At 45.8% G+C, this 11,468-nt stretch overlaps 1 protein-coding gene across 3 annotated transcripts in view; it reads left to right on the forward strand.

Annotated features, from left to right (window-relative positions):
- The first annotated feature begins 10,222 nt into the window (after positions 1-10,222).
- Positions 10,223-11,468, forward strand: part of GRIA1 (glutamate receptor, ionotropic, AMPA 1) — a 125,941-nt gene continuing 124,695 nt past the window's right edge. For 2 of the 3 annotated variants that reach the window (XM_009892609.1, XM_009892608.1), the window contains exon 1: positions 10,223-10,473. In XM_009892609.1, the coding sequence (XP_009890911.1) occupies positions 10,392-10,473 (82 nt within the window). In that variant the 5' untranslated portion in view covers positions 10,223-10,391. The remainder of the gene's footprint in view (positions 10,474-11,468) is intronic. The other variant, XM_009892610.1, reaches the window with a different exon arrangement.

Below are 11,468 nucleotides of genomic sequence, written 5' to 3' on the forward strand. Positions count from 1 at the left end.
CAAAGCCCTGTTGCCTGACATTTTAAAAACTGCCTGGGGGATTTTTATGTGTAATTCGCCTTAATTAAAACTAACAAATACCAGTGGGCATCTAAATCCCCTATGTGATTTAGAGAACTAAAACAGCATTCTCTGCCAGAGAGAGAGGTCTATTCAGTATCGCTCTCTTGAGCTCAAATTTTCCCTTGGGTTTGCTTGCATATTCCTTACAAGACACTGAAGATTTCTCTGGAACAGCCCCCGCTCTTTTGTAGTGCTGCAGTCACACAAAATAAATATGAAGTGAGCTGATTATATTCCAGGAGCTACAAGATTCCACGTGTCAGATCCAAAGTGAACTGACCTTTCCACTCCCAGGTGGACAGCTCTGACCTTTTGTGATGCTGATGGGAAGCGTGGAAGAAATCATGATTAGGGGAAAATCGTGCTTTATTAACGTAGGCAGAGCACAAAGAACTCATCATCTAAAGACCTGCCTCTAGGTGGTGGGACACAAGAAAGAAAACCAAGATGTGTGTCTGCGTTGTGCTCTCGTTATAACCCTAATGGGAACAGGACAGCGGAGCTAAGAGGACAGCAGAGATGCGTGATGAGGAATTATGCTTTGCTGTAGAGGCTTTCTTGTGGTGACAGTTATAGCAACAGCAGACCAGGTTCCTGCTGGCTCAAAGCCTCTTTATAATACAGTTTTACAGAAGTGGTATTATTTGGCAGAGGAAGGTGGGAAGTCCTGGTAACTGCAGTAACACCCAGTTGAGTTTGGTAGGTTTAGCATTGCTACAAGGTACTAAGGAGCTGTTAATGAATAGGGTTCTTTTTTGAGGAATCTGTTTTTGTCACGGTAGCTGTAAGGCACAGACACTCCCCTTTGCAGGTTTGGGGGGAGGAGGGGAGCAAGAAGGGTTTTTCTTGTACAGCAAACATAGCTTCAGAAAGTGAGGAGGCTGGTGGGAGGGGAGGAAGGGTGGGGGGAGAGCGAGCAGGCACATATTATATTCCAACTGTTTCCACGGTGACATTTCATAATCACAACTCTTGGGGGAAAACGCTTCATTGCAAAAGCTGGGGGTGGCAGGATGGCTTTGCGGATGCAGCCGGAGAGGGATAGCTCTCCCAACACCTGTGGCTCACCATCCCGAGGACTCGGAAGCAGGGGCCAGTTAAACTCATTAGGCTGTAGCGCAAGCCGGGGACAAGGAATCGAAATGCATAGCAATCATCTTCTCCTTCTTTTTCTTTCAAGGATGAACATTTATAAATAAATATGATCTCATCACACTAGATAGGAAGCCTAAATGTCTTCTGTTTCTTGGCAGGAATAAGGAAAAGAAGGACGTATGTTGAAAAGAGCCTATAAGATGTACATAGCAAAGCATAGTCAAATAGCCAAAAGCAGTCTGTAGTTAACGAATTAGGTCACCAGGTCTTTGCATTCCACATTGTCTCTCTCTTTACTCTCAGTCCTGGAATTGTAGCATGCAAGCAAGCTCCGAGCAGATGGAAACCTGCTTTTTCATCACTAGGGCTGGTCGCACAGTGTCCAGAACAAACCAGTGCTTTGCTAGCAGCGAGGCTCACAAATCAATCGGTGGCATATTATTCATTTTACAAAGCAGCACCATGTTCACCTGAATTGCTTCCAAATGTCTGTGGTTCCCTGTGTTGTTTTACGCAGTGTACCACTTGCCATCGTGCTGCTACAGATGGCAATAGCTCTTGGGGGCTTTCCTACGAGACGTGGGCAGGGGAGGCAAGGGCTGTGACAAGTACACGAGGCTTTCGTGCTTGGGGACTTTCCTTTAGTTCCTGTGGCACAGAGAGCTGCCCTGTGGATTTCAGTTCCAGCCTTCCTGCAGGTTCTGTGAGCTTAGGCAAATTGCTTCCTCTGCCAACGCCTCGGATGGGATAAATGCTCTTTTTCTTATATCGCTGACCACTGGTAGCTGGATGATCGAAGCTTTCCGTGGGCAAGGTGGCATGATGCTGTAGGTTGAATGGTGCTGCTTCTGTGGAGTTTAATAGGAGGTTCCTTGAGTAACATGACTTCATGAAGCTGCCCGATAGTCCCGGAGCGTATGTGAAGCAAGTATACTTAGATGTGTACGATTTCTAAAGCAATTACTGCATCTTTATATTCCTGAAAAAATCTCATTCACTCTTTTTTTTTTTTGTATGACAGAAGCTGCACAGCTTTGTGCTTTGTCTGTAGGACTGGATGGAGCTCGCTAATGATCTGCTCTCATCTGATTCCCACTCACTCTAATTGCAGGCATCGTTAAACCAGGTTGCAAACTTTGTGGTGCGCCGGGTGACGCAGTGTTTGTGTGCTGTTCTTCCTGTCTGGGTCTGTTGTTGGGAGTACAAAGGAAGTCTAGCTTTTTTGTTTGTAATACAGCACTGATCTGTGCTTGTGATGTACAGAAAGTCATGGGCAAAAATCTTGATGAGCACAGAAAGTCTCTAAGCATGGGACACCTCCAGAAACACACAGTGGAACAGGGCCTGTATCATCTTTCTTATCTTTCCCTTCCAGCCTGGAAAACAGGATGATTCTTTCAAGACGACATTTGTTTCAGATTATATCCTTAGCTCTCTGTTATTTCTGTGGTGTCTAAAGGATGAAGAGGAGAAATTATAGATAACCTACAGATCCACATGTACCCACTAAGCCTTACAGCTCTTTGCCCAAATAGAGCAACCTACCAGCAATGGCTCAGCTGAAGACTTTGCTATTGAGTGTCCATAAGGCACAGTTCCCCAGCCCGTTGCACAGGGCAGAGCAGCTGCTGCTGCCGAATGTGTCCCCTTCCCCCTCCAATTACACATCTGCAGAGCTGGCAGCAATGTCCTCTGGCACGTCATCGTGACTGGCCACGCTACAAAGCCATGGAGAGCTTAGATGCTCCAACAGCGTAGCAAAAAGCTGGGACATCCCACTGCTATGGACCTCTGCCACACGTTTGTAGAAAATTACTTTGTGGAACTTAAAAAATGGTTTTGGAGCTTTAGAAGAGGATCAAAGACACACCTGATGGAGTGCCTCTAGGCCAGGCAGTACTTGGACTACCTGGAGGTCCTCATTCCCGGTTCATCTCTTCTTTTAGCGAAGTGGTGCCAGTCTTTTCATTCTCCTCTCTTCAGCTCTAATGACTTTCTGTGTCCCATCCTGAAGCCTTTTTGTTTCTTCTCTGTGCTTTCTTCAATAATGGATGAGCTTCAGATTTCCTATTTATTCGAAAACTCTGCAAATCTCAGTTTATTCCTCTTCTAAACTGAAAACAAAAGCATTTTGCTTTCACGTCCGTTAATAATTTAAAGAAAACAACTTTTCATATAAAATTACATAATGGGATTTCGTGTCGCAATGACTTTTTCTTCTGGCAGTATTTTGAGGGAGTTCAGGTTATTTGTGCAGGGTCCACACATGGAAATAAAGCAAATCTCTCCCTGTAGACTTTTCACAGGTGTCTGTCTCCAGTCAGTTATTAGCTCTTGTGAAACCCAACCCATTTAATACGTGCAGACTGCTAATGCGCGATACACCACGCTGTGAGCGAGACCCAGACAGTCAGACAGGGTGGGATTTTGCGTGATTGTGTGATTCAATCCGACACAGCAATTCCTATTTCACTCCGAGATAAAGCACGGGTAGCAATTAAGGAATGAGGAGAAGTGACGTGAATATCTGTATTGATTGCAGAAAGTAGTGACAGAAAGACACTGATAATTCTGGTGATTTTTGAGGTTTGCTCTTTTGTGCGTAGACTTCCCCCTTCCCAGCTGGTAGCAGGCAGCCTGCTACAGTAGGACGTGATGCAAGGACTGGAAATTGATACTTCTTTTCTTGACTCAGTTACTCCAGTTCAAAGCTTTGATTCCTTTGACTATTAGAAAGGCCAAGATCAGCCACCCTAAAGCACAGCCCACATGTTTGTTTATCTCGCGTGTTAGCAAAGCAGCCTGGGAAGCGCTGAGCCAGATGGTAATGATGGGATCTTTGCAAGGCTGTTTGAATTGCGGCAATTGCTGCTGCTTTTTGGGTTTTTTTTCTTCCAAAATCAGCATCCTTTTATCTTCCTCATTTCACGTTTGTTTTCTGCACGTCTTGGGTTTGATGCCAGGGATTAAAAATGAGGGTTGATTCATATATCAATATTAAACTGCATAATCACCTCAATCATTATTTGACTTCATCCGGAGCATTCACAATGTTTTGGGAACTTCAAGTGAAAGAAAACTTTGTTGCGTATACGAACATTTGACTGAACTATCGATAATCAGAATTTCTGATTTAGGTTGCGTCCCCTGTGTCTGGCTTTTCACAGTAAATAATCCTCTTACCATATACTTTCAACAATTTTTTTAATACTTATAATTTATTTGTTTTTCCATTCAGCAAGAAAATAACACGACAGCACAATCTGTGGCAATAATCTGGGGGGCTATTATATTCTCAAACAACTGTAGACCTACTGTAACTTTAATGTATTACCAGTAATTTCTGCTTCCTCTGGCGAGGCTTAGAGAAGCATAAGGTGCTTTAATAACAAACAGGGATCCACCCACAACTCTGATTTATGTTTATGACTCAGCAAAGAACGTAAACTGAGACTAGGGCACGGAGTGTTTCTATAAGTAGCTATAAATCAACCATTCACCAGGAAAAAAAAAAAAAGTACTAGCAGCCTTCCCTGTACGAGAAAGACAGCGGTTTTGGGGTTGCAGATGGCAAAGTCTTCTCTCAGGGGAGTCAGTAAAAGGGTCATCAAAGAAAGGGATTCATCACATGGAGATTTGTAGTGTTTCCATGAGTGCTCACGTAGACATCGACCCAGCACAGGGCTGTTTCCATCCCTGTCTGTCTGGACTGTCCCTACTTGAGCATGTCAAGTCCGCTGGACATAAGCAAACCCACCATCAACTGGCCAGCTGGATGGTGGGACAAACAACTGTGGAAAATAAAGCTGCAGGTCTGAATGTGTAGCTTTTGATGCTTGTATTCGACTTGGACTAAGTGCACAGGTCACGTCCTTACTTGACTCCGGGAAAGCCCCTGTCCCATTCGTGCCCAACGCTGCCCATCCAGGCGTGCTGGGCGGCAGTGAAGCTCAGCTCATGGGAGCCCACAGCCCTCGCCAGACTGATCGTACCCCGCGGGCGCTCCGAGCCAAAGCGCGGCATCCACTTGCCAGCTGCTGCTCATGAATTTCCAGCTGAAGGGTGCGCAATGTTTTCAGTGCCACTCTGATTGACGGGTTTATCTTCCAGTCCATTTGCTTACTTAATTATCCCACAGTGAGCAAGAAGTCATTTCTTATAAATATGGTAATAAGCCGATCAGGATGACAACAGAAGCACATTCTTGTACAGTTTGTGGGAAAAAAAAAAAGACGTTTCGCAGTTTTAGTTCACATCGGGCTTCCCCTATCAGCAGTCAGTAAATTAAGAAACAATACCTGGTAACATTACAACATCAGCCCCCCAGATGTTTGGCATTAGTCAGGACCTGCTTGGAGCTATCTTCAACTCAGGTATTGTCCCAGTCCCACATCTTTGCATTTTGGCACACGCTGGAAAGGTGTGAAGTTCATGTTTCCTTTAACTTCTCTGAGTTGCTTCTGGGATATCAAAACTTTTAATTAGACAGCTCTAGCTGCCATGTAAAGGAGAGAAGGGCCATAGACACCTCAGGCCTGACTCGTTGTTGGGGGAGATTTTTTTCCACCTGATACCAAACGCGGATGAGGCTATTTTTGTAAAGAAGATTCTACCAAAAATGATTTGGCGACTACAATTTGTAGATGTTATTTTTCAGTGGTGTAAACAATACCTTCCAGGTTTAAAAAATTGTGTCTGATATAAAATAAACTATGTAGGCACACATGGAAATGACCGTAAAGAACCTGAAGATGCTCTGTTTCTACCTCAGCAGTAATTTTCTGAGTAAGGATGAGTGAAGGGCTTGACTGCAGATCCAAAATCCCTGTGCGGGCTAAAACCTGCTTCAGAAAGCACGATGGGAGCACGACGGGCTGCGGAGCCGCTCCTGCCCCTGCGCAGCAGCTCTGCCTGCCAGCGACCACCCCTGAGCGGTGCCGCCCGCTCCTGCCTGGGTGATCCCGCCAGTGTGTGTGTGTGCGCACGTACAGCACACGTACGCTTCCCTAACCGTGTCTATCAGTGTCATTTTCGTGTGGGTGGCACCAGTGACTGCGCATATGTTTGCTGGGTGTAGGTGTGCCGAGGGCTATCTGCACACACGCTTCCCGGTACGGCGGTGCTGTGAATGGAGGGAGCTGTCTCACCCCTTTTCCTTTTTGATCGCTTCCAAATTTTCCTCGTTTTCAATTTCTGGAGTCTGTCCTCTCAGCACCCGTGCTACGATCACTCCTTGAGAGGTGCATTATCCTAAAGAACAAAATTGAGGTGAACAAGGCAGGGAGAGGAACTCGTGACTCCATTAACATTCATTTATGCCAAAGCTCTGCGAAACCCATACGAGAGTCTCTGCTGTTTGGAGTTTATTTAAATTAATCACCATAATTATATTTTGCTCTTTATCAGAACCCTCCTATAGAGATTGTCCAGCTAGAAAGTGAAAGGGATTTTGGGAATAGTAGTATTCAATAGTCTCTTTAAAGACATTCAGGAGCATCATGGAAAACACAGTGGGCACTGGGGGAAATAATTCTGCTAGGAGGTCAGACGGATGCCGAGTTCTGTTGATTTCCTCATTTTTCAAGGCTGGAGGCTTCTGCATGTGAATGAGTCCTTTGTTTTTCCAAGGCTTCTGGTACAGAAACATATCTGTTGTAACAACCACTTATTTCCTATCCTGGAAACAAAAGCTCCGACAGTGAAGGCAGACCATTCTGCTCGTGTGGACAACTTCATGTCATGCGAAGCAGAGCAAAGAGGAAGGTGGCAGACAGCCTCCTCAGAGATAAAATGCTCTGGTGTGCAAAACCTTGGAGCAGAAATGGGTGAGAACAAAGGTTCCCGCCCAGCACAGCAAGGTCAGCTCCAGGCAGAGCGCAGGGGGAACAGTAGCTCTGATGTATGCATTTGCTTGTTCTCATGTTTGGCAAAGATCTTAAGTGAACCAGCTACACTCTTTTAAAATTCCCCTATAGCATTTCTTACCTTAAATTGGACAGCCCTTTTTTTTTAGACATGTATTTACCTAATTCTTTACGCTCAGTTGTGTGGATTAATCCCCCAAGACCTTGTTGGATGTTTTCCGTTAACCACCAGATGCCTGCCTGTCCCACCTATGTCTTAAGAACCCTTTGAGACAAAATACAGGTCTTCACAACTCCACTCCCCGATATCTTTAGCTGCTCCTCATTAAGGTGGCACGGTGTGATATGCTTGCATGCTGTAATGAATGATTTCCCTTGTTTTCTGAAATCTGAAAGGAGCAATAAGATTCTTCAAGTGTTTTTAGGAATCTAAATAATTCAATTGGGCTCTTCTCTCAGTAGATGGTGGACTGATCTGTCGTTCTGTTGTGACCACTCTTGTGACATCGAAGAATTTCATCAATTTCCTAAGACTTGGTTGGTGTTTAGCCGAAAGTTAGAAGCTATATTGCTTTGATGTTGATTTAAGGAATCTTCAGAGCAGCTAGAGTTAATTCCTAACATCCTTGTACTAACAAACTCTCAATAAAATGCTGTGATCTATAGGGAAAAAGGAAATGAATACCTTCTTAAAATAATGATCTTATTACTACTTATCTTGTTACACTGTGGTGAGGTTCTCCTTGTTAAGCCACCTGCACTTTGAGAGGTTTATAGACAAAAGCAGCATTATTAATTAATGCGACTGTGCAAGCTTTCTGTGAGCTATTATAATATTTTATTGTTATGGCTACTATTATTATTATCAGATAGGCTGTTTGGGAGTTTTGAAAATGTGCTAGCATCTTTCCATTGCGCTGGTTATCCTTCAGTGCCTTTCTTCAGGTTATAAATGCAGCTGTTTCTATTAGATTCTGGATGGAAAGCAAGAGCCCATAAAACCTATCAGCAGGTTATTTGAGCCTCAAATCAGTATTGCTTAAATTATACAAGGAGCAAAATAGAAGTCTGATGAAGGTGCTACCTATAAGCAGCAGATGTAAATTTGTTGTGCTCTAATATGACTGGGACGCTGGTCACCCAGGCAGTGAGACAAGCTAAGAGCATCCTTTGGCCACCTGCAACTGACTCCTGAGTGCCCAAACAATCGCTCTACTGAACCCGCAGTCTCTGGCACCGAGAGTTATTGCCCTGGTCAAGGGTAGCTTGGGGAAAAAAAGGAGCCCATCCTAGAAAGATGTTTGCCATAAGGAAGATGCAAGTTTTCTAGGCTCTATTTTTGCAATGTAACTGTACCTACTGTCCTTGTAAGAGGGCACGAAGTTGCAGGCATCACTGCAACTCCTCTCTGATGCAAGGTATTAGAATACGGTGCTGCAGACCATAGACCTCCTCCGCATTTATGCGGGTGCTTAAGCATTTTGTTATCCCAGAAGTCACAGTGAAATCCATAAAACTACCTAGGAAGAGGTTAAAGATCCCAAACTCTTATTTGCAGAGATGAAATGAAGGCCTGCACAAGGATCATGGTCTGTTCTCATTTACCCAGAGCCTGTGCCCTTAGCCACATGAGAGATGATTTACCAGTCATTGTCGTGTTTGGCTGTGGAGATAGTGCATGACCACGTATGATGCTGCTCTACCCAAGGATTCTGTCGCGGCTGGCAGAAAGGGCTGTATGGAGAAAAAAACCTGTAGTAAATCTCTTTCAGAGGAAGTAGAGGACCTGCCAACAAAAAGATGCTACTATCTCTGTTTTCAAGATTGTTCTGTTCACAAAAGGCTTGAGGATAGAAAGAGAAGTGTTCTCCCTGCACCGTAAAGTTATGTCATGCCTGAGTCCTGTGGCCAACAGGGAATGTCTCTGTGCTACTGCAGGTTTTGTAGGCTTTGCTCACATGCCATTTTGATTGTCCCACCCGGCAGAATGTGTCCAACTGTTCCTTATGCGGGAGCAATTCCTGACCTTTGAACATTGGCCACCATTCTTTGATGCTCTTACAGTTTAACTACATGCTTATGGAGATGGGGAGCGGGGGCCAGAGCAAGGTACCCTACACCAAACCAGGACATGAGGCATCTGAGTCCTATTTCTACCTCTGCCACAAACCTCCATTTTCTTTCTATTTCCTCTCTACTATTTACCCCTTGTGTGTATTCAGGCTGCAAACGGCAAGGGCAGAATCTCTGTGCTTGGACTTGGGTATTCAGGTTCTGGCAAAAGAGGCCCCAGGTTTGGTTTGGGACTTTACGTGTTTTGGAGGGGAATGGGTGAATTTTCTCTCCTTTCTGAGATGGCTATGGCTCTGTGTTCTCAGCAGTTCTTCCTCAAATATTTCTAAATCCTAAATTGTGCCTAGGAGCTGTTTTTTAACGTTGTTACTTTTATTACACACACACCCCCCTTTTGTTTTTTAGCAAAGCTGCTTACGGTCAAATAAGCTCCAACCTCACAAGAACTGCCACAAAACAGCTCCTATAATGATCCAGGCCGAAATAGCTGCCTAATTTCCGAAGCCTGCACTATTTGATGGTGCTGGTGAGCACAGATTCCTCCACATCAAGCGCAGGGGTGAAAAGCTTCAAAGGTTAACGGTGGGCAGGAAAAATCAACGAGAAAGGTGATGGTGGGGGTTTCCTTTTTTCATCCCTCGTCTGTTGCTCTGAAATCCTTCCTTCGAGGCATGTTTGCAGGATACGTCCCTTTTTTGTTACCTTAATGAGCCGGGCTGTAGAGACTGACCTGTTCAACTCCTGGACCCAGGGGTGAGAGTCCAGGTTGGGAAGCGATGGAAGAGGAGTTTAAGCCCTTTCTCTAGAGGAGTTTGCCACCTACTGATTTGCAGGTTCCTCCTAGCTCCTGCCAAGAGAAGTTGAGGGGGAAAGCCAGGAATTTAGGAGTAGGTAGGAATTACCCTTAGAGACCCCCAACCAGGACCCCCGAGGGGAATGGAGGGGGGGAGGAGGGGGGGATGCGGTACCCAGCTGTTGAGCTCCAACTGGGAGAAGGCGATGGAGCTGGGTGGAAGCGGCTGGTGTGTGCGTGTGCGTGCGTGTGTGGTGTGTGTGGCGGGGGAGGGATGTGGATGAGGAGCGGGCTCTCTTTTTCTTTCTCCCGGGGCTCAGTTAATCCTGCTGCCAGGCGGTGTTAAGCAGCAGTCTCGGCGCTGGATTCCGAGCGGGGGAGACGCGCAGCCCTGAAGGCGCAGCGGAGGGGAGGCGAGAGAGGCAGCTAAAGAGAGCAGAGCGGGGGAAAAATCAAATCTATGCTTGGAACTGGGCTTCTTTTTCGCCAATGCAAAAGGGAATATGCAGCACATTTTTGCCTTCTTCTGCACCAGTTTCCTAGGGGCGGTGTTAGGGGCCAATTTCCCCAACAATATCCAGATAGGTGAGTGCAGAGCTCGGGGCCGTTTGGGAGCGACGTTCCCCGGCAAATGGGGAGGGATGGAGAGGGGGTGGTGGGGCAAAACTGACCCGTGCGTTTGGTTGCAAAGGCAAAATGTGCGTGTGTGTGTGTATGTGTGTGTGAGAGAGCGAGGGGGTGAACCGCCAGGGCTGGATTTGTGCGTTGGTACCAGCTTTGCAAGAGCAGAGATGTATCAATTTGGCTTTGGGGGAGGGGAGGATTTGGGAATAAATGCTTGCACACACACCAACACGGAGGGAGAAAAGTGCCTCTGAAATGGAGGAAGCACGAAAAAAAAAAAAAAAATCTGTTTCTTGCTTTGAGAAATGCCTGGGCTGCCATTGTGCGTTGCTGCATTTGCAAAATCAGCGGTTGCATTATACATTTTTGTGAGGATGCTCTCATCTGTAGGTAACTGGGACGAGAGGTAACAAACAGGCGCTCTCTGTTGTTGTTGCTAAAGAATAAGGGCAGAGCTATTGGAGGAAGATTTTGCATTGAAGTCTCTCTTCATTTCGTGCTACTTGCTTCCCCTGCGCACCAGCAGTGCCTGTTTGATTCCCTTCTCCCTTCCTGTAACTTCTCAGTGCTCCTCTTCCTCCCCTGCTCCCTCCCTCCCTCCTCAGGTTTATTATTACTCTCCCATTGATCTTTATTGATAATGGTTTGTACCCTAGCCCCAAATTCTCTTCCCATCCATGCCGGTTTTCTTTCCCGCCTCCCTCCTCTTTACAATGCCAATCAATTGCTAATCCACCAAGTTCAGGCAACTGCTGCCTGAGTCCAGCTGCACAATCGGTGCTTTTATTGCTGTTGATGCTGCATCCTTGTCTCCCTCCCTTCCTTCCTCCCCTTTACCCCAAATTTGTGCAACAGCTAGGATTTCTTCCCTTTCAACAAACATATAATAGCCTAACTCGGCTACTCGCATCTTATTCCTCTGACACCCGTGATTAGGCTGGGGGGTGGGAGGAACC

Source organism: Charadrius vociferus, unplaced genomic scaffold (genome assembly GCF_000708025.1).
Source record: "Charadrius vociferus isolate BGI_N301 unplaced genomic scaffold, ASM70802v2 scaffold529, whole genome shotgun sequence".
In the NCBI taxonomy this organism is placed as follows: Eukaryota; Metazoa; Chordata; class Aves; order Charadriiformes; family Charadriidae; genus Charadrius; species Charadrius vociferus.